Consider the following 25,822-nt stretch of genomic DNA (forward strand, 5'->3'; position numbering starts at 1 on the left):
CCCCTGAGGATTTCTATTATATAATCAAAAACCACAATGCCAGTTTATCTCACTGGGTTCCTTTAGATTTTGTCCATGTACTGAAGTCACAATTTCAGGTGTTTTTACCTTTTTCATAGTTGGAGAAGATTTAACTTTAGCAAACTTGTCACGAATGAGATTTATCAGTCTCCAATATATTTATTATGACAACATATCTTTGGTTTAAGAAACATTGCACTGTGTGGTGCCGTGAAAGCGCAGTAATAATGCCTTGCTACAAGCTTACTGCTGAATTTCATCTAAAGCCTCAAAGATCTGGGTGGTCTAAAACCTACAGTGAACCATAGGGTTCAGGCAAGGAACCACTGTGACATAAATAAGATGGGGGAAAGTAGCTTTCACCTCTCCTCAACATTTTTTGATTTGTTACCATTTGCTAAAGAGAAATATTCCAGTTCTTGGTACAGAAAGTAATCATGGTGCTTCTATTCCCTGAACAGTTCAGCTGATCCACTTGCAAAAGAATGAAATGGCTTCTTCACAAAGTATATAGCTTTGTTCCTGGCCTTTTCCCCACAGTTCTTCATCCCAATTTCTCTTTCACAATGTCTTTTCTTTACACTTTCTTCCCCCTTTTCCCTCTCTAATCATTCCAAGGAAAATTTTCTAGGTTGTACCCCCGCAAAAATCAGACTGTTCGTAACTTCAAAGTCTGATGACAACTCTGAAGCAGAAATCATAAAGGTATATTCTTCTACTTCTGGATAGAAGTTAACTGTAAGGAAAAAAAATCCAATATAAAGCTCCATCCACCTACCTTTTTTTTTTTTTTTTAAATTTTATAATTATTAAGAATTAGAATTAAATATTAAATGTGATGTAGAGTATAAATAGACAGTGCAAGACTTGAGCACAGCAAATACAAAAACAAAGACAAAACTGAGGGATTAGTTAGAAAAAGAAGAAAAATCCATGCAAGCTTGGTATTCACTATTCTGAATTTCACATACGAACCCTGCTGTGAGTCTGTTTTCTTAAACTGTGCTGGAGTCATTCAAGATCCTTTCACTGCAAAATCTTTAGCCAGTTCTGAGGAATTTTCTTCTATTATTTTATTGGTTATTTCCTTTACTCAATTTTCTCAGTTTCCTCTTTTAAATATTTGCTTAAATCCAATGCCAATACAGACATTCTCCACTTTTATACTCAAACTGTTTCTGTACACCTGACCTCCACAGACTCATCCTCAAATCTTCCAAAAACAAAGAAAAAGCCCCAAACTCCAACTATTCTGCCTGCTTCCATATTTCAGTAGCAGAGTAGTTTGAGGGTAACTACTGAATGGGAAATGTAATTTTACAAAGTCACAAAACTTTGAGCTAAAGTAAATACAATGAGTTTTGCTTTTCAGTGACACCAAAAACCTTTTAATTATTGGGAAGAATAAACCTTGTGGTAACCCCTGGAGGTGCCTTCTGCTCCTGGATGTTTTAGTAGACAGTAAACACAGAAACAAAAGTTAGATTGTACATTAAAGCCATACTGTGATTTTACAGACTGTTACCTATTTTCATGTAGAGGTACTGAGAAGAGCTGTTGCATAAGTGTAAAGTTTGGAAGTATAAATCATTATCAAGTAATGTTAATAACTGAAATAGTAAAATATAAAATGGTTTTTAAAGAAAGAGCAGTGAAAAACATTGTTTACATAAAAATAAAAACTAAAGCTACTAAAATCAGCATATATTAAGAGTGTATCAGTCCATGTTCTGGACTGCTGTAAGTCAGTACTATCCAATAGTCTTTTTGCTAATTACTACAGTAGCCATTAATTAACTAGGTGTACCTACTGGGGCTTGATGTTACTAGCTAGTGGAATATATAACACTCACATGTACACACACAAATTTTTTGCAATTGTCACACATAGATACATAGGTAACAGTTACAGTACTAGATTGCACAAATCTAAGCCGATACTCTAAGAAATCCTATGAGGTGGACAATGTTTTACAAAGTTATAGCTGACACTTAGAAAAGGTTAAGTAAGTTCCTAAAATTACACTGCTAGTGGGTCAGCCTTAAGTGCTCCTAAAGCCCTTACTCTTTATATCATTCTCCAATAGCAAACTTGCCATGCACAGCACTGCACTGCCTGGACTCACTCATGATGCTTGCTTACCGACAACAGCTCTCACCTCCTTATTGCTAACTTCCAAAATCACCTTTCTACTCCTCTCAAATTCCTTCGGTGTTCCTTTTTTCTTTTCCTACACTCTGCCATCTCCATCAATTTGAATCCTCCCCCAGTTTGACAGAAAAATATAAGGTAGGAAAGATTTGAGAATATCTTGAAAAATAATTGTTCAGTCTGACCAAAGTAATCACAAGAAAAAGTTGCAGGCATAGGTAAAGCTAGACTATAGATAATTTTGAAGACAATGAGAAGAAATGTATTATTTTTCTGTGTATATGAGGATGTACAATGTATTAAAAAATACTGAGCAATACCAATAAAACAATATAAAATAAACAGGCCTTTATAAAAATTTAAAATGTGCTGCAAAAGATAATAGCAACAAAATGAATTCTCAGAATGGAATAACTGCAAATCAAAATCTGCTGTGGGATTTGCACTTAAGATAAAGAACTCTTAATAACTCACTAACAAAAAACCTAATTCAAAAATACACAAAAAAATCTAAACAGATATTTCGCTAAAGAAGATTTAATAGTCAACAAGTACATGAAAACATGCCCAGTGTTATTAGCCACAAGGAACATCAAAAGCACAATAAGATAGTACCTCACACCCCCTGGGTCACTTCAAGTAAAGCAAGCAAGCAAACATTTAGCATTATGACAAATGGTGTAGATTCTTGGAAACATTTTTGTATTTCCTCACAAAAGTAAACAGTTACTACGTAATCCAGCAATTCTGCTCTAAAATATATACCCAAGAGATGTAAAGACCTACTTCCTCACAAAACCTGCACCTGAATTTTCATAGTAACATTACTCAGAAAGTCAAAAAGTAGAAACAACTGCAATGTCATGCAATTTATGCACAGATAAATAAAAGTAGCATATCAACACAATGAAATATTTGGCAACAAAAGCAGATAGAATGCTACAGATATAGGTGAACCTTGAAGACATTCTTCTACATGAAAAAAGTCATATGATTCCATTTACATGGAAGGTCTAGAACAGGCAAATCTGCAGAAAGAGAAAATAGATGACTGGTTGTCAGGGATGTGGTGCTAAGTGAAGAAAAATGGGGAGTAACTGCTAAGGGTTACAGCATTTTGGGGATGATGAAATGTTCTACAACTGTGGTCACTGCACAATTCTGTGAATATATTAAAAACCAATGAATTGTAGGGTATTTGAATTATAAGCAGAATTATTAAATAAATTTTAAGATCTGTAAACTATATCTTAGTAAAACTGTTGAAGAAAATAAGATGGTCTGGGAAGGGAAGGCACTGGAGCAGACAGAAGACAACTTCATTAATGTTCTCAAAATAAAGGCAATGACAGCTTTGAGATAAGGAGGACAGAATGGAGCCCCAAAGATGACATTGGAGAAATAAGAAAGAAAGAAAGAAAGAAAGAAAGAAAGAAAGAAAGAAAGAAAAGTGAACTAATTCTAAAAAAAAAGGCCTTATATAAAGTGTACTACAAAGAAATGATTATAGGATGGGTTTGTGTGAAAAAAAAACCAATAAGGATGACACCATTATCGAATACTTATTGAATATTTATCACGTTATATTCATTATCACATCTAATTTTCAAACTAACTTAGTAAGGTGGCTGCTATTCTCATTTTACCAATTAAGAAGCCAAGACTTAAATATTCAAGTTTTCTCTTACAGGATTTTAAACAAATCACTGTATTTATGCAAGGAGAATTTACATCTGCATAGCAGATCTAGTCAGAGAAGAAAGTAAATAACTCACATACTAATTCCTGGAGATGAAAAGTAGATAAATTTAGCAAAATACCCAAAAAAGTAAACAAATACTGCTAAACTAATATAGTGAGTAGTTTATATAATTGCATGAATTTATAATATATGTATAAGAAATAACACCATGCAAAATTCAATCTGGGTAAGGAGTACCTATGGTCAAAATACAAATTCACAGAATATAAGTAAATACTCAGTTTAAAGATATATAAAAGATTTAATGACCAAACATTTTTTTTTTTCTTTTTATTTTGAGACAAGGTCTCACTATGTATCCCAGGTTGGCCTCAAACTTATAGTGATCCTCCTGCCTCAGCCTCGTGAATGCTGGGATTACAGGTGTGTATCATCACACTCAGCCAAAACTCATTGTTTTTATAAACTTTATATTGTGCTCGCTTCGGCAGCACATATAAACTTTATATTGTATATAGTTCTAAAATACTAAGATTTACACTTCATCCTGTTACAGATTATCAGTGTTTTCTTCAAGGCAATAAAGCCTGCATGGCAGATGATCACTCTTAGTAAACTATCTCTGTTTGGTTTCTCAAATAAAAACTGGTGATATATATTTTATATGGAGCTTACACTCTATTAATTATTAGAGCACTGCCCCAAAGTTTGCATCAATTTTTATATAATGAAACAACATAGGCATTTTGGGCAGACTGGGATATACAAAGCAAATTATGGAAACCACTCATTTTATTATTTTAAAAATCATATCCAGTTTAACATTCTTATAGCAAGGTATTTTTAATAATTAAGGGATATAATCCATTCCTACCAATAAAAGGAAGAAAAAGTTTGCATGCTGTCAAGTATCTTTTCTATTTTTCCTGAAATATCTTGTACATTATTTGACATATAGCAGATCCTCAAGAGAATAGTTCCTCTTGTACTATCTCCTAGGCTATTTCCAATTTCTCCAGTGAAGAAAAGAAAAGAAAAGAAAAAAAAATGCTTAGAATATGTGATACCAAATCAAAGTATTAAATACGCTTTGAAGGGAATAAAAAACGATTCTCTCCTCTCTCTCCCCCTCCCTGCTCCTTCCCCCTCTTCTTCCCTTCTCCCTCACACACTCACACACACCCTTATCAAGTACCAAAACAGATAAATAACAAACAGATGATCCTCTATTCTCATGTGAAGGGAAAAAGAGAATTTAAAATATCATATCGTAACATATATTTTGAAGTTGACAGAGGCTTGGTCTTTTAAGGAGCTGTACTTTAACACATAACATTTTTAATAAAAGTAATCATGTCTTTTGAGGTACTTCTTAATCTCAAAAATTTAGCATTTTAGACAAGTTCTCAAGTGCCTTTAGACTTCTTTGAAACTTGTCTCTTGTTTAACACAAAATAGGATGTCAGTTGATCAATATCCATTTGGCTTAAATTCATAAGTCCACAACTTCCCTTAAGTGTTAGAACAAACAGGTACAAAGCCTGAAAATTTATTGTTTCTTTTTAAACTCCAAATGATATTTGCAGATGCCAAAAGGCATTTTGAAATCACTCACCCTTACATCAGTAAAAATGAAAAAGGGGGTGGGGAGGAGAGAGGATCTCATGAGGCTTTATATGTCAAGTTTTTGCCCAGAGCTAATTTCCATAGTTATGTTATAAAACTCAGAAAATAGAGGTTTATAATGGAAATGCTGACAGACCCTTAACTATAGCAGTATGAATGGATATAATTAAGAAAAAGCTTTTGGCTACACCTAACTCCACAAATGAAAGACTGCCATTTTTATACTAACCTCAAATAAGAGCAAGTGAGAACTACAAATGTGATTCCAGAAAGGTAATGTGAAATGTTAAAGATGACTGCTAAAACTATTTGACATTCGAAGTTTTAAACACTGAGGCATTTAGTTAACATAACCAAGTCAGTATTTTCATAATGTTACTTAATCAGCAATAAAGAATGCTCTGGTGAGCCATCAGCTCCCGTTAGTGGAAAGTGGCATATGAAGTTATTATTTCTTAACAGCCTACAGGGAGCTGCTTCTCCCTTTAATCAGTGATCTTAGTTCCTTCCCACCTATAATTTCTCTGTTATACAGTTATAAAACTATTACCCAGTTCAACACACACACACACACACACACACATACACCCTGCATCCGCATTTATGCAAGGACTGGTACTTTATTCCCTCTAGAATTTGAAAACAGAAGAGATTGTTAAGGTAAAGTATTTCCTTCTTTCCCTTGGCAGGGATGCTGCCAGGAATAAATATCATCAATCTATGCAATCTATCTTTCCTACCTAAACCAAAATTCAAAGAATTTAACTGTTCTCAACTTCAAAGAAATAAAGTGCCTATGCTTTAATTTTCAACTACTATCCAAAAATGTTTTTTTTTTCCTTTTTAGTAGTATCAATAAAACATACAGCATACATAAAAAGATGAGTACAAAAGAATCTTAAATGCAGTTCTAGATTTTGGATTAAGAAATTAGGAACACATCTACATGAGCAAATTCCTAAAGGACTTTTCTTGTTTGTTTCCTCCTCTCCCTCCCATCCTTCTTTGTAAATTTGTAAGGTAAACAATTCAGCATCATCCCTGGGGCTTTTCCACAAAGGACCCTAAAGGAATCCCCACCCTGTCTTCATCCAGTTTACCTTGAAGGTGCTAAACGTTGATGGATAAAATGAAACTCTCAAAGCCACAGTTCCTCTTATAAACTGTAATCAGCCTTACTGAAGAAATGTATGGAAATTACAGTACAGTATTCAAAAATTTAAAAGATGGCAATGCCTAAAGGATAACACCATTAAAGAAGACTTGGACATTGCTGCCTCATTCTTATTCATACACTGACCTCATACTCAAACCTGTTAAAACTGCTGTACAATTTTGGCAAAGAAGTTGTGCATGGCTTGATATTCCTTTACAAAAATTGTTTTCAATCTCAGTTAAACAGTATAAAACAAAACCAAAAATATGTATTTACAAAGAAAATCAAAATTATCAATATTAACATCTACATCTTTTTCTCAGGATACTCATGAAGATGAACACTGTCTACTCCCATTTCCTTGCTTCAAAGGACAGCAAACTACAAACTCAGTCCAGATACAGTTAACAGAAATTCCTAACAGAAATGTAAAATTACTTTCATCTTATATAATCTACACTTTTCATGACTGGCTATTCATTTCTTCTCTTTTCTTTTTTAGTACCAGGAATCAAACTCAGGACCTCACACTTGCCAGGCAGGCGGTGCGCTGCTGAGCTACATCCTTGGTCCTCGCTACTGAATGCTACATCTCCATTTCTAAATAGCTGGTCCTCTGGATCAAGAGACACACTTTCTAGCTTTCATGATACTTGCAAGCATTATTTTCTAACATTCTTGAAATAGTTTTGCTTTCATGCTAAAATATTTCTACTAATTTGAATCTTGAATTTTGTTTGTAGTATAAGATTTGAGATTTTGATAGATGAAATAGTGCTAATAATTCAAATAATTACAAATAAAATATGATTTACTTGTCTTCATTCCTCTCAATTAATATTCTCCTGAAGTGAATCATTAAACAATGGAACTTGAAAAATTACAGAAATAAAGTAATGAAAAGTTCCCCAAGGAACTTTTTTAGTAGCATTTAAAAAAAAGTAAAAACACTCAGACGTATATAAACAATGGTAAGAATTTCAGGTTTGCAAATAGTTTATGAATTTCACTCACATAATTACTACCAAATCATAAAAAATGCAGTGATGTAGCTAGTTTGGGTTGTTACTTATGAAACTAATTATAAAGATGATATAAGAAGATAACAGTGGTATAGTTGGTTAGAATCTTAATGCTAATTCTGAAATTCAAGTGTGTTCTTTCAGAAAAGCTACAAAACATTTCCATGTTTACAATTTTTTTCATCTGTAGATAGGAATGGCAGTGTCAGTAAAAAGTAAAGAAGATGCTACTTATAAACCTAACTTTCAAGAATACTAGAATTATCTTGTTTCTATTTCTTACTTTTGAAGAATTATCAATAAAATTCTTGTACAACCTTCACGACAAACAAGTTAGTGAATAAACATGAAAGAAAAAAACCTGTTATCTTGGAATAACACCTAGCATATATGTGTTTAGAGGATTCAAAACATATTGATCACAAATATATGAACGGGTTCACAAAACCTCACAGCGTTCCTCAATCCTGAAGTACACCTCCTTCACCCTATATCCACCCCACACCCACAAATATCTTCTTAAAACCCCTCGAAATCCTTCACTCTAACTATAAAAGATCTCCAACAGAGTCTGACCTATCTAATTATGTTACCTATCACACTAGTAGCAAACCTACGGCACATGTGCCAAAGCAGGGTCTTTGTATCATTGAAAGCTCTAAAAGGTTCACCATCACCAACCTGTTATTAATTCCACCTTCCTCTCCTCCTACTGACTTAATCCCTCTTTCTCCTAATGCTCCTTCTTTGCCTTTTCTTGCTCCATCCATATTGCAAACTAATTGATAAAAACAATAATGTAAAGACTAAAGGGCACTAATAAAGGGTAAAAATGTAATAAAAAGGCTTAATACATAGAAGTGATATATAACTGGATCTGTTGATGCTACAGAAATTCTCTCCCACCACCCAGCGACAAGGTCCAACTCATTTAAAATGAATACATGAAGTGGTAAATATAACTGCACAAATAAAGCTATGAAAACAGGATCTACTTTTTAAAAAAGTCCTCATATCAACAACAATCCCTGTTAACTCTACTTGACCTCAATCCCCAGCACCAAAAACAAACAAAAAAAACTCAAAAAAACAAAAACCCTAAACAACATATCTCTCTCTCCCTCTCTCTCTCTCTCTCTCTCACACACACAAAGGAACAAAAGAAAAAGTGCCCCGGCTCTCCCAAAGAAGATCCAACGGGCATCCATGGAGAGAAAAGCAACCACCAGGTAACACAGATACATAAAATAGTTAAGTTCAAAAAGGAAATGACTCAAAAGATAGTGGAACTAGCAAACAATCCGACAAATGTGTACAGAAGAGAAACAAAAAGTTGGAAGAGCTGACAAAAATGGTTCAAAACACAAATGACAAATTTACGAAGAACACAGACTCCACAAAAAAGGTGTCAGAAAGATAATGGAGATAAAAAGTTGTACAGAATTCAGAAGTTGCAGAAATAACTAATGTGAAGACAGGGTTTCTGAAACCTGTAACAGAATAGTAAATCATGACAAATTAGAGACGACTTAAAAAGGATAATAAAACACGAAAAATTCACCCAACAGCTACGAAAGGACAGTAAATTTAAAGAATCATCTAAGGCTAACTGCAGTTAGAAATTAGAACAGTATAAATGGAATAAAACATCTGTTTATAGAAATCATAAAAGAAAACTTTCCCAGTATGAGAAAAGATTTCAACATACAAGTAAGCAAGGCTTGCAGAACACCAACTAAGTAAGAAAAAAGAAGCTCACCATAACATATCCTAGTTACAATCCCAGATGTCCAACAAAAACACAGGATCTTAAAAGCTGTCAGAGAGGGCTGTGATATAGCTCAGTGGCACAAGTACCTGCCTGACTAGCACAAGGTCCTGAGTTCAATTCTGATACCAAAAAACAAACAAACAAAAAAAAACAGCTATCAGAGAAAAGAAAAAAAATCACATTCAATATAAAAGTAAACCCATCAGGATTACAGCAAACTTCTCAACACAAACTTTAAAGGCCAGGAGAGCTTGGAGTAAGGTGTTTCAAGCTCTGAAAGCAAGTAACTTCCAACTCAGGCTAATGCACCCTGCAAACCTGTTTTTCAAAACTGATGGACAAATGAGGCCATTCCATGACAAAGAACACCTTGAAAGATACATGAACACTAAACTAGGATTCCAAAGGATATTCAAGAATATCTTACGAGACAAGGGCAAGAAAGCCAAAAAATCAGATGGAATGAGTACCTTAAGCAAGGCAGGCAGCTAAACAAAAAAGGAAAATTAAAGGAGTCATCACCAGAAAAAGAAAGCAATGACAGGAATAAATCAGTACCTTTCAGTAATAACTCTCAATATACATGGCCTCAAGTCCCCAGTTAAAAAACACTGATTGGCAGATTGGACCAAAAAAACAGAGTACAACAGTCTATTGCATTCAAGAAACTCATCAAATCCAAAAATAAATTCATAGGCTTAAACAAAAAATCGAAGGATAGATAACTATTTTACACACCAGGACTCTACAAGCAAGCAGGGATAGCAATCCTATTCTCAGACCAAATAAACTTCAGGCTAAAACTGGTCAGTAGAGTCAAAGAAAGTCACCACATATTAGTTAAGGGAACAATCCAAAAGGAAGTGATTAACAACTGTAAATACATATATATATATTTTTTTTCTTATACTTATATATATATTTTCTTATATATATCTTATATATAAGAAATATATATATTTTTTCTTATATATTATATATATATTTTTTCTTCATATATATCCCATATATATGGGATAGTGGAGCACTTAACTTATATATAAAAAATATATATTTTATACATAAGAAATATATATATATTTTCTTATATATTATATATATTTTTTCTTCATATATATCCCATATATATATGGGATAGTGGAGCACTTAACTTCACAAAACAAATGCTGCTGGACATAAAGGATCAAATAAGCACCAATACAATCACAGTGAGTGACATCGATACCCCAATTTCTAAAAGAGTTCAACAAAACAAAAAAATCAGGACAGAAATATGACAGATTCAAACTAATGGACCTAATAGATATCTGTAGTGTTCTACCTTACAATGATAAAATACACATTCTTCTGAGCAGTACCTGGAACTTTCTCCAAAATACACATACTTGCTCTCAAAGCCTGATTAAATAAATACAAAAGAATTGAAATCACCCTCAGATCTTTGTATACTGAAACTAGAAATCAATTACAAAAGAAACCACAGAAAATTTATAAACACCTAGAAACTTAACAGAATCCTGAACATTCAATGTGTCACAGAAGAAATCAAGAAAGAACTTAAAACAATTTCTGGAGCCAAATGACAATGCCAGTACAATACACCAGAACCAATGCGACACAAGGGAAGTTGTCTTAAGATGAAAGTTTATTCCAATCAATGCTCACATTAGAACAACAATCTCTGATCAATCTAAAATAAACAATCTGATGACGAGACTCAAGATATTTGAAAAACAACAACAGTGCAAACTCAAATCTAGTTGGAGGAAAGAAATCACAAATATCAGAAAGGAAATTAATGAAATTGAGACTAAAAAACAGTATTAAAAAATCAACAAACTGAACAGCTAGTTATTAAAATGAAAAACAAAATAAAATCAGCCAAATTTATCAAAAGAAGGAGTGAAAAGACCCACATCACAGCAACTAGAAATGACAATAGTGAAGTCATAATGGATCTAAGTTTCAAAAAATAGTAACTGCTATGAAAAATGTTATGCCAATAAATTGGAAAATTTGGAAGAAATGGACAGATTGCTAGACACTAACAAAGTACTAAAATGAAACCAAAGAAAACAAAAGGATTCTGAACAATTCAATACCAGGAAATGAAACTGAGGAGGTAATAAAAGACCTACCAACTAAGAAAAGCCAGGACCTGACAGAATCAGTGCTGAATTCCACAAGACCTCCAAGGAGGTTATAACACCAATACTACTCAAACTCTTCAATGAGATTGAAAGGGAAGGAGTGCTTCCTAACTAGTTCCTGGAAGCCAGCATTACTCTTATCCAAAAACCAACCACAAAAGGAAAAAAAAAAAAAAAAAAAAAAAAAAAAAGGCCAATCTCCTTAATGAACATAGATGTAAAAATTCTTAATAATATATTGGCCAATAGAAAGCATTGAATGATGAGAAGGATCACACATCATGACTAAGTAGGTTGCATCCCAGGGATGCAACAATGGTTCAACATACACAAATCAATAAATATAATATACGACATAAACAGAACCAAGGTCAAAAACCACATCTTCATATCAATAGATTAAAAAAAAGCTTTTGACAAAATCCAAAACCTATTCATGATAAAATCCCTAAAGAAAATAGGTTTAGAAGGACCTTACCTCAATCTGATAAAATCAATTCATGAATCATATTAAACAGGGAAAAGGAAAGTGTTCCCTAAAAAGTCAAGAACATAACAATGATGTACACTATCATCACTCCTGTTCAATACTTGAAAAATTAGAGCAAACAGACAAGAAAAAGAGATAAAAAGGGTACATACAGGAAATGAAATCTAATTATCATTATTTGAATATGGTATTATTCTTTACAAGTAAGATAAAATTCTACCAAAAGACTTCTAGAATTAATAACAAAATGTAGCAATGTAGCAGGATATAAAATCAACACATAAAAATCAATATTGCTCCTGTACACCAATAATGAACTTACCAAGAAAGAATTCAGGAAAATAATAAATTTTCGATAGTATCAAGAAAAACTAAATACTGTATTTAGGAATTAATCTAACCTAATTAATCTAACCTAATTAATTAGCAATTACTTAGGAATTAATCTGATTAATTTAACCAAAGAAGTGAAAGTCTTCTACAATGAAAATTATAAACTTTTTAAAAGGAGATCAAACAGATGAGCAGAAAACGAAATGATAACTTTGATCATGGATAGGTAGATGCAATATTGTCAAAGTCAAGATTTAATATAATCCGAATCAAAATACCAATAACATTCCTCACAGAACTAGAGACTACAATCCTAAAATTCATATGGAACCAGAAGAGACCCAGAATACCAAAAGCAATCCTAGGTAATCGCAAAACAGGAAGCATCAAAATACCTGACTTCACATTATACAACAGAGCTACTGTGATAAAAATAGATTGGTATTGGCTCAAAAACTGCTATGTACATCAACAGAACAGAACAGAAGATGAAGAAACAATCCCAGATACATTCACCCAACTGATCTTTGACAAAGGGACCAAAAACTTATGCTGGAGGAGAGATGATGTCTCTAGCAAATGGTGCTGGAAAAACTGGATACCCACATGCAGACGATTGAAGCTAGACTCGTATGTCTCATCATTAACTAAAATAAAATAATATTCTTATAACAGAGTACAAGGGGGAAGTGACACATTAAAACCTCTTGCTAAGTCTTTATAACTTAAGCTGATATGAGCAGATAAATATAAAAACTACATAAAACCCTGAGTAGTAAAAATGTAGATAATTCTGGATAAAGTTACTAATAAATAAATTTGATAATGAATAAATTTCAAAAATTTGAAAATTTTGCCAAGCTCAGTATCTCAGAGAAACAGACACTACTTTTGTACTATTATATCAGAAAGAGGAAAGTTGTCTATTTACTTAAGGCATGAATTCAAGTAAAATCTTATCGCTCCACACAACTTACATAGAACTTTTTAGCAACAGTGATTAACAACCCTGAGTAGAAATGTCTAATTTATTAAAAATACATACTTCAAATGTAAAACTGTCATGTGAAAAAAGCCTAAAGGCAATAAATATCATAACTATTATTCTTACCATCACTGTTTGAGTCTAAGCATATTTAATGCAGCTGTATAATTTAAGTAGATCGGAAAACAGTAAGTTATGTACAGGTGATTGGTGCCAGAATATCCTAGGCTAATTTCAGAATAAACTGATTTTGCACAAAGTATTTAATACAATTGATAATTATATTGGTAATTATAATCTTTCTTAAGAGAGGCTCTTCGACTGTTATCAGATATATAAGTCTGGAATTGCATGAGGGCTGCTTGCATCTACATATAAGCTTTCTTTTGAATACTACTTGAAAGAACTGTTTCAAAACTAACATTGTAAGTCAACTGAGTGGGAAGACAAACTCTTCCTTTTATATTTTGATCTCATCAGTATATCAAAAGGGAACTTTAACATAAAATCAACAGGTTGATGATATAAAACAAATCAATCAAAAAGCACACTGCTGCAAAACATACCTGATTCTGGCCAAAACAGCTTGTAGAAAGTTCAACACTGCCCTAAGTTCAGATTCTCGACAGGCTCGAAGAAGCATACTAAATCCATCATTAAGCAGTTTCTCGTGGGAAGGGTACAAGCAGGAGCTGGTCTCGAACACTTCTTGAACACCATCAATGTAGATGGAGAGAAGCGTCCAAAGATTATGTCTCTGTACCATTTCTTCTTTCTTCGATACCAAGAATTCCTTTGCTCTCTCTTGGAACTCATAGGAAAATTTCTCAGCCAAAACACCAATATCCAGATTTTTCTGGGCATACATCAAGAGGAACGCCATCTGACCTTTCCAAACGAGGGCTCTCTGAGATGTTATAAAAGCAGGCTTGAGAAAATTCAGAAGGTTTAAAACATGACTTGCCACATCTTCTACCTCTGCAATAGCTGCTAATAGTAGAAAAAGACTGAAAAAGTTCTGCAGTCCAACTTCAGTTAGTTCTTCCATTCTTTTTTGATGGAATTTAGAATATATCCTATAAAACAAGAAAAATTGCTTCAATCAAATTATGTCATTCACAAATATCCACCTGTTATGGCTTGTGTCTGAATGTTCCCCCAAAGCCTCATGCAGTCATGGGGTGGGCTTGTAGAGTTTATGACTGATTCATGGTCCACTGCTGGGATGATGGGTGTGAGTGTTACACCAGCCCTGGGGTGGGTAGTTTGCATACAGTGTAAGGGAGGGAAAGAGGCTGCTTGCCTTTTTGCAAGGGCTCCTCCCTTTTTGCTCTTATTGCCTTTGCTGGTTTCGGCAGTCATGGACTGTTTGTTGCCCTTTGCCATGTGCCACTGCCTTGAGGCCAGCTGAGTATGGACTAAACTTCCACAAACTGTGAGCCGAACAAACCATTCCTTCCTTAATTCTGGGCATCAGGTACTTTTTCTCAGCAACAAGAGAAAAATAAACAAGACACCATCTTTTAAAAGAAATTCCTTTATTACTTTGACTCATTATTATAAAGGTTTAGCTATTTTTTAATTTTGATGTTGACATGTCACTTTTTCTACTTAGAAAACAAACTCATAAAATAGGCTACCTTCAAACTTCCCAGGGATGCAGCAAATCATAACAAGAGAACCAAAGGAGCCAGCATATTTCCTTGAAGGACAGCAGAAATGTTTTATCATAGAGTACATGGCATTTTCTGGTAGTTGCAAAGTCAATTACCTTTCTTTTATTATTAGCAAGTACGAATGAATGTGTTACAGTCACAGTGTTCTAGTTTGGGGAATCTTAAATGTTCCCCAAAAGTCCCCATGACTTGGTCTTTTGAAAAGCACGGTGCTATAAGGAGGCAGAACCTCCAAGAGGTGAGGCCTGCTGGGTACCCTTCAAGGGGACTGAAGAACACAGCCCTCTCCACCTATTTTTTCTCTGGCTATGGTGTGAGTGGTTAGCTTCTGCCATAACATTCCTGTCATGACATGCTGCCTTATTTCAAGCCATGGGGCCAAAAGATCTTGGACTGAAACCTATAAAATGTGACTCAAGCCTTTCTTCTTTATCTATTGATTATCTAAGGTATTCGTCACAGTAACAGAGAACTAACAGACTGTATAACCCTTTAGGTACAATTTCAGGTGCTTTTACCAAAATTGTAAATGAACACTATTAATAATTTTCCTTAATCCCCTTCTCCCTTCATCCACCTCAAATACCTGCTTGTGTTTTGCTTATACCCTAAGACAATTCAAATCACTAAAGGAATCATTTTTTTAATCTGCAAAAATAAATTGTTCGTGTTCAAATGTTCAAAAATAACCACTAAACTACCCACCCCACCAAAAATGCCCCACTAAAAGATTAACTACTACTTAAAACAACTTAACAGTTGTAATTTTCTTTCATCAGTTAAGCTTAAATTCCCATTTATTTATTTATTTATTTTTAATTTTTTTTTTTTGGTTTTTCTCCAGTACCGGGAACTGAACTCACGACCTTGCACTTGCCAGGCAGGTGCTTTTGCCACTGAGCTAAATCCCCAGCCCCCCACTTATTTATTGTTAAGTTTTATAAAGTTTATAACTGGTTCATTTGGAGCAATAAACCCTGAAAGAACTGTATAAGAGCTGATGCGCTTCTGAAAATAAAGATCTGCTTAATTATAAACTTTGTATTCCCTATCATCCCCACTATAGTGCTTGACATACAGCATTTATCTAATATACTTGCTACTAAATGAATTTCAATAATTTATTTTCAATAAAGTTCTGGTTATTATGTCTTTCATAAAATTACATAATGTTAAAAACCAAACATGCAAACAAAACAACAATGACAAGACCACTGGGGATGTAGCCAAGTGGTGGGGGTACATGCTCAGCTTCCCAATAAAATTATTATTTGAAACTCATAATTATTAAAGGTTTAATAAAGAAACTACCTTTTTCTAAAGAGTATACTCTACCACCATAACCTTACTCACTGTAGGAATAAGATAGAAATATAATTCTTACAAAGCCTCTGCTCAGAATAAGAAGCATCATGCTGAAAGATCTTAGCAAACAAGAGGAACAAGTGATAGATGAGGGTGTTCTGCATAAAGTGGGCTGAAAAAAGGAGTAACAGGCAAAGTAGAACCAGAAGACAAATTAAAAACTGTGTATTTTATCATACAAAAATGGAAAGAGAGCATATGCCCCAGATGAGCACATCGGGGTTATCTGGTCTTAACTACATTCTGGTCAGCTCTCACTCAGGGGAGCCAGTGCTATGAATTGCTGGTCTCAAAGAACACAAAAAACTATTAGTTGCCAATGTAGAATATGGAGATTTTTCTTTCCATCACTTGATAAAATGTAACGCAATGACTACAAATAATTCTGGCCAAAAAGAAAAAAAAAAATCCTACTCCTTTTCTAATAGTCCTGTATTCACTATATAAAAATCCAGTCTAGGTGTGGTACTGTACAACCGTAATCCCAGCACTCTTGGAGGCTACGGCAAGAAGACAGCGAGTTTGAGCCCAGCTTGGGCAACTTAGCAACTTAATGAGACTGTTTCAAATAAAAATTTAAAAAGGGATGGGGAGGTGGAGATGCGGCTCAGCGCCCCGTACTGCAACAAGAAAAGAAATTTAATCTTCAGTAGTGACGAGATGACTAAGAAACTGAAATCCTCTAAAAGCTCCATGTTTTACTGTCCTGCATAAAGGAATACATTTTAAATGTATAAAGACTTTCCAACTACAAGAACACTTAGTGTAGTACATAAATAGTAACCCTTCCCCAAATGTATCAGTGTACATTCATGATGAAAAAGATACGACGCTCACCTCCCTTTGATTTGTTTCCAAGGATGAGGTCCATTGTTCTTCATGGCTTTCTTAACAATCTTTGCCAAAATGCAAAGAAAAATGGTATAACTACTGTACAATTTAGACAGGTCATGATCTTGTTTATCACAACAGCAATTCTTCACCAAGTCAAGCATAGACAAAGGAGACTTGATATTAACAAGACCTTTCAAAGGAAGCCAAGAAACAGTGAAGGAACTATTCTAAAAATAAAAAAGATGGACAATCAGTATTAGTTTCTTAGTAAATAAAATGGAAAGCTGCAACTTTCAGTTAACTTGTTAAAAGATTAAATAACTTAATGTCAGAAATCGTACTACTACATTATCATTATAATATATCACCCTAAATAGTTCCATAAAAGCACACTGCACATAAAGGTATGTTAAAAATTTGGGTTGTCCCCAAAATGTGTTTTTAACAGCTGATTTGTCCAAATTAGGACATAAACAAGGCCCAAACAGCATTTAGATGACATGCCCCTTACAGCTCTTCTATTCTGTTAGTTTCCCAGTGTTTTGTAACACCACTCATTTTTTATATCAGATCATTTGTTGCACAGAATTTCCCACTCTAGGCCCATCATTTATAACTATTAACATGACAGAAACAGACTATGCTTTTTCATTGCTCTGTGCCTTTGTCCATACTGTTCCTTTAGTCTGTATGCTCTTTTTGTTTATAATTGGAAAATCCTCCTCATCAGGGTCAAGTTAAAATATTCTGACCCATACTGTCTTCCACAAGACTTCTACAACCCATACACTGGGTTCGATATGCCTCTCCATGGCATTGCATGGTGTTTTGACTTTTCCTCCACAGTATGTATACACCTGCCTATTGGCCTACAATCTACTCAGGTGCTAAGATGGTGTCGTATGCAGGCACAGTGCCTATTCAAGGTGTCTTAAGGAATCAAAGATAATTAGAAAACATTCATAAACAAGGATTAAAAAGAACTTACTCCTACAATTTTGGCTACTTGTTTATACTCTGAAGAGAAAAAAGATATCAAATGCCAGTTCACTCTAGTCTACCTTCAACCAAAACTAACTTGTCAAGAAAAATTCATGGCTACTAATAACTAAATCATAAAAGCCCCATATATCACACACAAATTCTTCAAATTTCTGGAGTAAATTTATATTCTCTTTACTCACCAGGTTTTTACTGTAATATTCCCATAGGATGTTGACAATTGTATTATTTGGTTCCCAAAACTCACAAAGTGTCAAACAACAGTGAAGATACATTCGTAACTGTTCTTCTAGTATACCTTCCTAAAAAAATAAACTGAAGTTATGAAGGAATACATAAGCTCTGGCTACATAAATATTATCATTTTATATTGTACAACCTATAGCTAAAAAAAAAAATGAGTAAGTATCCCCAAATCATAGCCATTTGTATCTTCAGATTGGAAGATCTAAATCAACACAGCAACATCTCTGTGACTATATCCAGTGAACACATGAGCTATTTCTGCCATTTGTTCACATCCATGAATGTTCATGTTGAGAGGTCAGTGTGTGTCTACAGACATATGTATGTGCATGTAAAACTCAACAACTGGTTCACTTCTAACCTATCTATCAGAAACCATCAGAAGAATAAAATTTATTTGCAAGCTAAATCATGGTAACTATAACTAAAATTTGCCTGAGCAGATTTTTTAGGAATGGACAGAATTGAAGTTCAATATCCTAGTCAAGATCCATCTGTTAAGAAATACGATTATTTTCAATTAGTAACTAGAAGGTTAGTGTCCCATATTATCATATAGTCACATGAGTTTCTAGCCTTGGACTCTGTGAAATAAAAATGTATTTAACAAATCGAAGTAAGATTTCAAGGGGGAAGATGGCAAAGTGTTAAGCAACAACAAATCAGCCTCTTCAAGATTCTGAGTCCAGACACTGGAAAATAACAACTTGGGGAAGAAAAGTAGGGAGGTGGGTCCCTGGGACCTTGGAAGACCTGAAGGGAAAACTGGACCTCACAAAGGTAAGGAGGCAGACATCAACCCAGAGGAGACACCTACAGTGTTATAAGCTAGGGAGGTGGAGGACAACCCTAGGACCAGAGGTCAGACTCAGCCTGAACTTCTGTGGATCTGTAATTACTAGAACCAGTATGCAGCACTAACCCTAGTGTAGGCTTGCTAGGATTACCCAGCACAGATGTGACTGCCTCCTTTGTTTTCCAGAGAGGGCAGTCACACCCTGAACTGGACACTACCACAAAACTGCAGACTCCAGAAGATAACCACACGTTTGAAATCAGAGAAATTTCTTTTTTCTTCCTCACTTCTGTGTGTTTTTAAATTGTTTTTGTTTGTTTATGAGTGTGAACATTTAGTCTTTTCGTTTTGTTTTCTTCTTATTTCTGTTTTTTCCTTCTTTCTTTTCTCCTGTCCTCTTCACCAGTTTCCCGAGGCTTGAGTAACCTTCTTTTGTCCTTCAGCCTTGCTTCTAACTCTCCTCCTTTATTTCCCTATTTTTTCCTCTTATCCCTTTTAAATTTTCTTCCTTGAGTGTAAAATCACTCTACTGAGGGGATAGTTTACTGTACATAATTTTCTGATTTCCCTTAGATTTTCCATATAACTATAAATCTTATATCTATGATTAAAGGTTAATAGTTATCACAGTTTGTCACTTTCCAGTCTGTGCTTGATGCTCTTCAATCCTGGTTGTACTACTTAAGCCAAGGTGACACAGTTGTGATCCACTGAACTTCCCTGTATGTCAATACCTAGATTGTCTTGGGGGAACTCATAAACAATACTATGGACCAGTACCAAAGAACTGGGTGCTAGATCAGCTAGGCAGCAGTCTTTCATCCCTAATAAACTGAAGAGGCAGGAACCTGGGAAAGATTCTAAAGTGAAAATCCAGTTACACCTAGAAGACATCTCTGAAAAGTCATCATTTCCACCATACAAGTAATAAAGCTACCTACCATAAGCAATGTATAAGGCTCAACCCTGAAAACAAATACAAATACACACAAAAAACAGAAAAGTGAAATAAACCAGACGCACATGTGCAAACATTATATGGTCTCCCTAGTGTGAGAAGCTGAAGGAGTAAATAATATCCAAAATGTACAACAGATATTGTGAAATAGGAAGAAACCATTAAAAAGGAAAGAGAAACTGGGATGGAGGAAAGGAAGAAAGAAAGAAAGGAAAAACAGAACAATACAAAAATATATATATGCAAGATAGTTAAGATAGTTATACTGCTAATTTCTCTTAGTTCATTGAAAAGAAAGCGTTGTCCTAATATTGTTGGGAGAATTAAATGCATTTATCTTTTACACTGAGTAACTAATTTGAAGATAACAATATGCAACGTATTAACCACTGTTATCCTCCTTTTATCTTGTTTTGAATTGTATCTTTTTTTCTGTTTAAAATTTTAAAAAAAGAAAAAAATAGAAAGCTTTTGTAAATGGAGAGGGCCAGAAGGGTTGAAGAGAAGGGAATGAAATGGGTGAAAAAGGAAGAATCAAGATATATATAGGTACAAATTCCCTATGATGAATGTGATCAATATGTATAACTAGTATGTATTAATAAAAATTGGCATTTTTAATTGGCATAATTAATAAAAATTGGCATTTTCACCCTTTATAAAATGAGAAAAATTATTTTTGCCCTTCAAAAAATAATGAGGCTTTTAAAAAGTAATAGTTTTGAAAACCTTCATTTTTCATGGAGAAATAATAATGACAGGGCAACTGTTTACAGTTAACATCACAAATGTTAAACAGGATTATCTCTGAAAACCTTTTTAAAGCACTTTCCTATTCAATTAAGTAAAATTTTAAAATATATGCTTTCTTTACACATCTAAATCTCAGTGTTTGTTTCTAGAACATCATCTCTGCATAGCAAAAGATTAAAACTTTTGCTTAATGAAAACTACAGTGGAATATCTGCCAATTTTACTTGAAGATCACTATATATCTGAAAGGTTGTTTGTGTTTAACAAATTAGCGTTCCATAGCAAATGGCTTTTTTCACTGTTGGAGATTAAGTACATGGGCATTGTCAGGTCTTAATTCACCTCAATGGGGGCAAAATGGATGTAATCTAACTGATAGCTCTATTCCAAATATATCATTTATTCTTTATGATCACCTACTGTAACCCCAAAACTGCTTTCAAGAATCTCAGCAAATAGCCCTGTCCTATGATGAAACATATTTGATGCAATCAAGATATAATAAAACAAAGAATATCAGAGAGAACCTTAGGACTATTTTTTCCTAAATATTACAATAAACCCTCTGTTGTAGGAATAATACTTCGATCTTATGCAAGACATAGACTGACAATGTTTTTTGGATTAGCTATAGTACCCCTACTTCATCCTGTTTTCTATCAAGCTTTCCTGTTTTTGACACAGAAACTCCAGGCCAGACAAACCAGGATGGCTAATCACTTGACTTCTAAGAATTACATATTTATCTTCAAAGTGGCTTCAACTGCCACCATTACAATTCTAATTATATTAGGGGCTGGGAATATAGCTCAGTGGCATAAGCGCCTGCCTGGCAAGCACAAGTTCGATCCCCGGTATTGCAAAAAAAAAAAAAAAAAAAGTTCTAATTATATTGCAAAATAACACTATGCAATGTCGTGTCAAAATTTTATCACATTATAAGTGAAACATTCCAATTAAGAAATCTTTATTTCAAGCATATATGAGTGTTGTTTTTCCCCATTCAAAATCAAAATTAAGTGTGGAGATTTGGTTCACTGGACAAGTGTGAAAAGCATGTGTTTAGTGAGTACAAGACCTGGATTCAATCCCCAGCACATACATGCAGGCATACACATACACATACACTCTCTGCAAGGGGGAAAAAAAACATACTACTTTGCAAGAAACTCAAAAATGTTTAAAGAGCACTTTTAATCTCAGGTAAAAGGAAATTTCTCTATGGAATAGATGATGACAATTCCCTCTTCTCTGACCAGTATGAGCATCTGTATTTCTCCATATAACCTTTTAGAGCCAACTAAGAAATACCCTATAACTTAAAAACCTAGCTAAACAAAACCATAAATTAATATATTAAAGTTAAAAGAAAGTTTAAATATTAATATGACAAAAACAGAAGTTCAGAAGGAAGTTTAAAGGACACACATAGTTACGACTTGACAGGGAACTTCAAGTTCTTTGTGACTCAGGTGCAGTATCTGACAACAGAAAGTAACATTATCCAGATTTTATTGAAAGTATTTTTAATTGGTATTAACTGAGTTATGCCAAAATACTGAAACTGAATTAGTAACTGCTGCAAATGACAATGACCACTGTAATACATACATTTATTAGTTCACAACCACTTTTTAATGATTCCCTACATTTCTGAAATAAAAGGACATATGAGCAAATTTCCTGAGTTACTAAATCAGTATATTCTCAAAAAGAATGAAGGAGAAGGCCAATTAAATGACATAGGAAAAATAAAACATGAAGCAAAAGATTTTACAATGGTTAAGGAAAAAATTCTCAAAGGATAAGAGGTCTGTTGTCTGTTATTCAACATATATATGCAACATTCTTTGGAATTCTTAGCTAATAATTTATAAGATTAATAAATATTAATAACTAACCACGTTTCATGTAAAAAATAATACAAATACAAAAAACATTTCAAGAAAACACAAAGCAATCTTACACTTTCTTCTTTATTTCTCTTTAAGATTTAAACTATCTTCCTTAACCAAAACTAATTTATTTTCCAAATTAAAAACATTCTTTAATATGATTTTCCATAAACTTTTCCGTAAATTATATATGACAAAACTTTACAGAGTTCTAATACAACATGTTTAAAAATGTGATGAACAGCAAATTTTAAACTATTTTAAAAGGAGGTCAAGTCTGACCTCTGGGCCATGAAGCACTACATTAACAGCTCTGCAGAAAGAAAAATGATAAGGTATGAAATGAGTGCTCGGAAACTAGGACCTTATCAGTTAGAATATGATTCAGGCCTGTAAGACAAATTGCTCAGCAAGGCAAGTCACCTTCCTGCTGTGATAAGGATACAGTTGAATTTCCAATGCCACTGACTATCTCCTTCATCGTGTCTCCTAGTTTGATATCATACAGTCAAGGAATGGCTGATAGTTCTGAAGCATCTACCACTTATTTTGAATACATTTTGTCAAAGTCACCTACTAGGATAACTATCTTTGTCCATTAACTTACAACTTTAACATTAAAAATAAAAATCTTTAAAGGACAGTCACTGACTAATAAGAATCCCTGTGAGTTGACCTGTCAAAGAATGATTTTATCTCAGGTTTAATAAGTAAACTGTTACTTAAATCACTTTAACAGTTTGTTTGGTTTTTATACATATTTATAACATAAAAACATGCAAGTTCCACAAACTGTTCTACTTTCATTTCATACCTGAACACTCAAGGACCGTTTCAGCAGTTCTTCCACAAAGTTCCAATTTGATTCCATCTGTCTCTAGAAAGGAAGAAAATATTGTTGCAAATCAATTATTGCTCTTGATTACACATATATGTACAATTATGATACAGCAGAGTCAGTGAAGTACAGTTTATCTTTAGAAAGCTCTGTAATTTCATGAATTTATAATACTTCAGGGCAAAGAATTAGGTAACAGACTTAGAAGAAAAATTTCTACAACTATCCCAATCTAATACACACCTTATCAATTGTCTTATTAAAAGTGACGCTTCTATAGGATAAGTACTTTAATGAATTTTTAATTTTGCTGTCAGACATAGTCTAAAAAATTTATATATGTAAATTTTTTTATGTATGCATTTTTTGGAGTTCTTTATGCCAGGTAGTCTTCTGAATCTTCCACTTATTCACTAGAGATTTTTCTTCTGTTTTGTTCATCATGTCTGTAAGCCCTCAGAATGTTCAGCCCAGTAGTCCTGAAATAGTCTATTTTATCAAACAACATAGCTAAAAATTTTGTACAGAAAATAAAATTAAACTTTACATAGTGCCTCCTGTCCATGGTTTACTATCTGATAACCTCAATTATATGAAACAATTCCACTTTTCCAACAAGACAGCCTGGAAGATGTTTTCACAGGATATTTAGTTCTTAAATGCTTATGTATGTAGAAACTGCTCAAACCTAGAAAAAAAAAAGAATCTCTAAGAGGAAGCAAGGAATATTTCTAATGGAGAAAAAAAAATGTGAAAAGCACACAAGACTTCAAAAAGCAAAGTCAAAGACCTTAAAGAATAAAGGTACAGACTCTCACTATACCACAAGAATATGATGTTCATAAGAATAAACTCAAATGATCCCTAACTGCACTACACTACACTAAACTGCTAAACAAATACTACCTTAATAAAGACACAAAGCAACTGTAGTAGCCGGGATAAGATATGCCTCCGTGACTTCGGTCCCATATTCCCTTTCTGTATAGTATCCTCCCACACTGTCCCAGGGTTGATCCTGTCACTAACAGACATCCTACTAATATGAATAATAATAGGATGTCACCTCAAAGAGTAGGTTATAAGACACTGAAGTTTGACAATATTCTTATGGACTTGATCTGGGAAAAATCACATGTGAGAAGTGTTGAACAGGCCCACATGACGGGTAACTGAACCATTCTGCCAAAACATGAAGTTGGAAACTAATTTCCCAGCCCCAGTTAAGTGTTCAGCCTATAAGCTCATGAAAGCTCCTGAGCCACAACCAACTAGTTAAATTGGTCCTAAATGCCTGACTTAGAAGCAGAGTGTCAGATAATAAATGTTTTACACTGCTACATTTTATTATACAGGAAGAGACTACTAATAAAATGATTTAGCTACTTTTAGCAAATGTATTACTGACTTTTTGAAATATTCTTATTTATACAAGTAAAGTAAATGCAAAAAATATTTTTCTGGAAAGAATGTGGAGTAAAATCTATGGCCCTGCCCCAAGAGTAGGTTTGCACTTTGTCCTTAGTTTCTGGGTAGTATCGAAGCCCTCTTAATGTTAAGTCCAAAGTAGGGGCATCTTGGTTTCAGGCCATGATCATTTTGTATCGTCTCACAATGTACTGAAAACGGAGGCTGGCCATCCCTATATGGTCTTAGACTACGCCTGGTCATGTCTAAAAGACTAACAAAGTGATTTAGATTGGTCACTTTGGGTCAGAGACTGAGAAAAAATAACTGTGAGTAGTCAGAAGATCATGCCTATGTAATGCAGGTCCAATAAAAACTATGAACACTGAAATTTGGGTAAGCAACCTGGTTAGGTATATTCATATACTGTCACATATTGATGGTAAATTAATGAGTCCTGATCCCAAAGGGAAAAGACAAAAGAAGGCCCACATTTGGTACTTGGTCTGGATTCTGCTTTATGTGCTTCTTTCCTTCTCTGATTTTAATCTATTTCCTTTCTGTGTAATAAACATGAGTCTAACAGTTTTCAATGAGTTCTGCATATCCTAGACCTGAGGACAGCTCTAGGTACCTCCAAGCTT

General features: G+C 34.0%; 1 protein-coding gene across 1 annotated transcript in view; it reads right to left on the bottom strand.

The window, feature by feature from the left end:
* Mms22l (MMS22-like, DNA repair protein) overlaps positions 1 to 25,822 on the bottom strand; it is a 120,739-nt gene that overhangs the window by 66,279 nt on the left and 28,638 nt on the right. Inside the window, exons 11-14 of the mRNA XM_005377795.2 lie at positions 23,748 to 23,810; positions 18,468 to 18,587; positions 17,287 to 17,510; positions 13,975 to 14,484 (exon numbers count right to left, since the gene is read on the bottom strand). Coding sequence (XP_005377852.1) covers positions 13,975 to 14,484; positions 17,287 to 17,510; positions 18,468 to 18,587; positions 23,748 to 23,810 — 917 coding nt within the window. The remainder of the gene's footprint in view (positions 1 to 13,974; positions 14,485 to 17,286; positions 17,511 to 18,467; positions 18,588 to 23,747; positions 23,811 to 25,822) is intronic.

This window comes from Chinchilla lanigera, unplaced genomic scaffold (genome assembly GCF_000276665.1).
Source record: "Chinchilla lanigera isolate Chin_1 unplaced genomic scaffold, ChiLan1.0 scaffold00010, whole genome shotgun sequence".
In the NCBI taxonomy this organism is placed as follows: domain Eukaryota; kingdom Metazoa; phylum Chordata; class Mammalia; order Rodentia; family Chinchillidae; genus Chinchilla; species Chinchilla lanigera.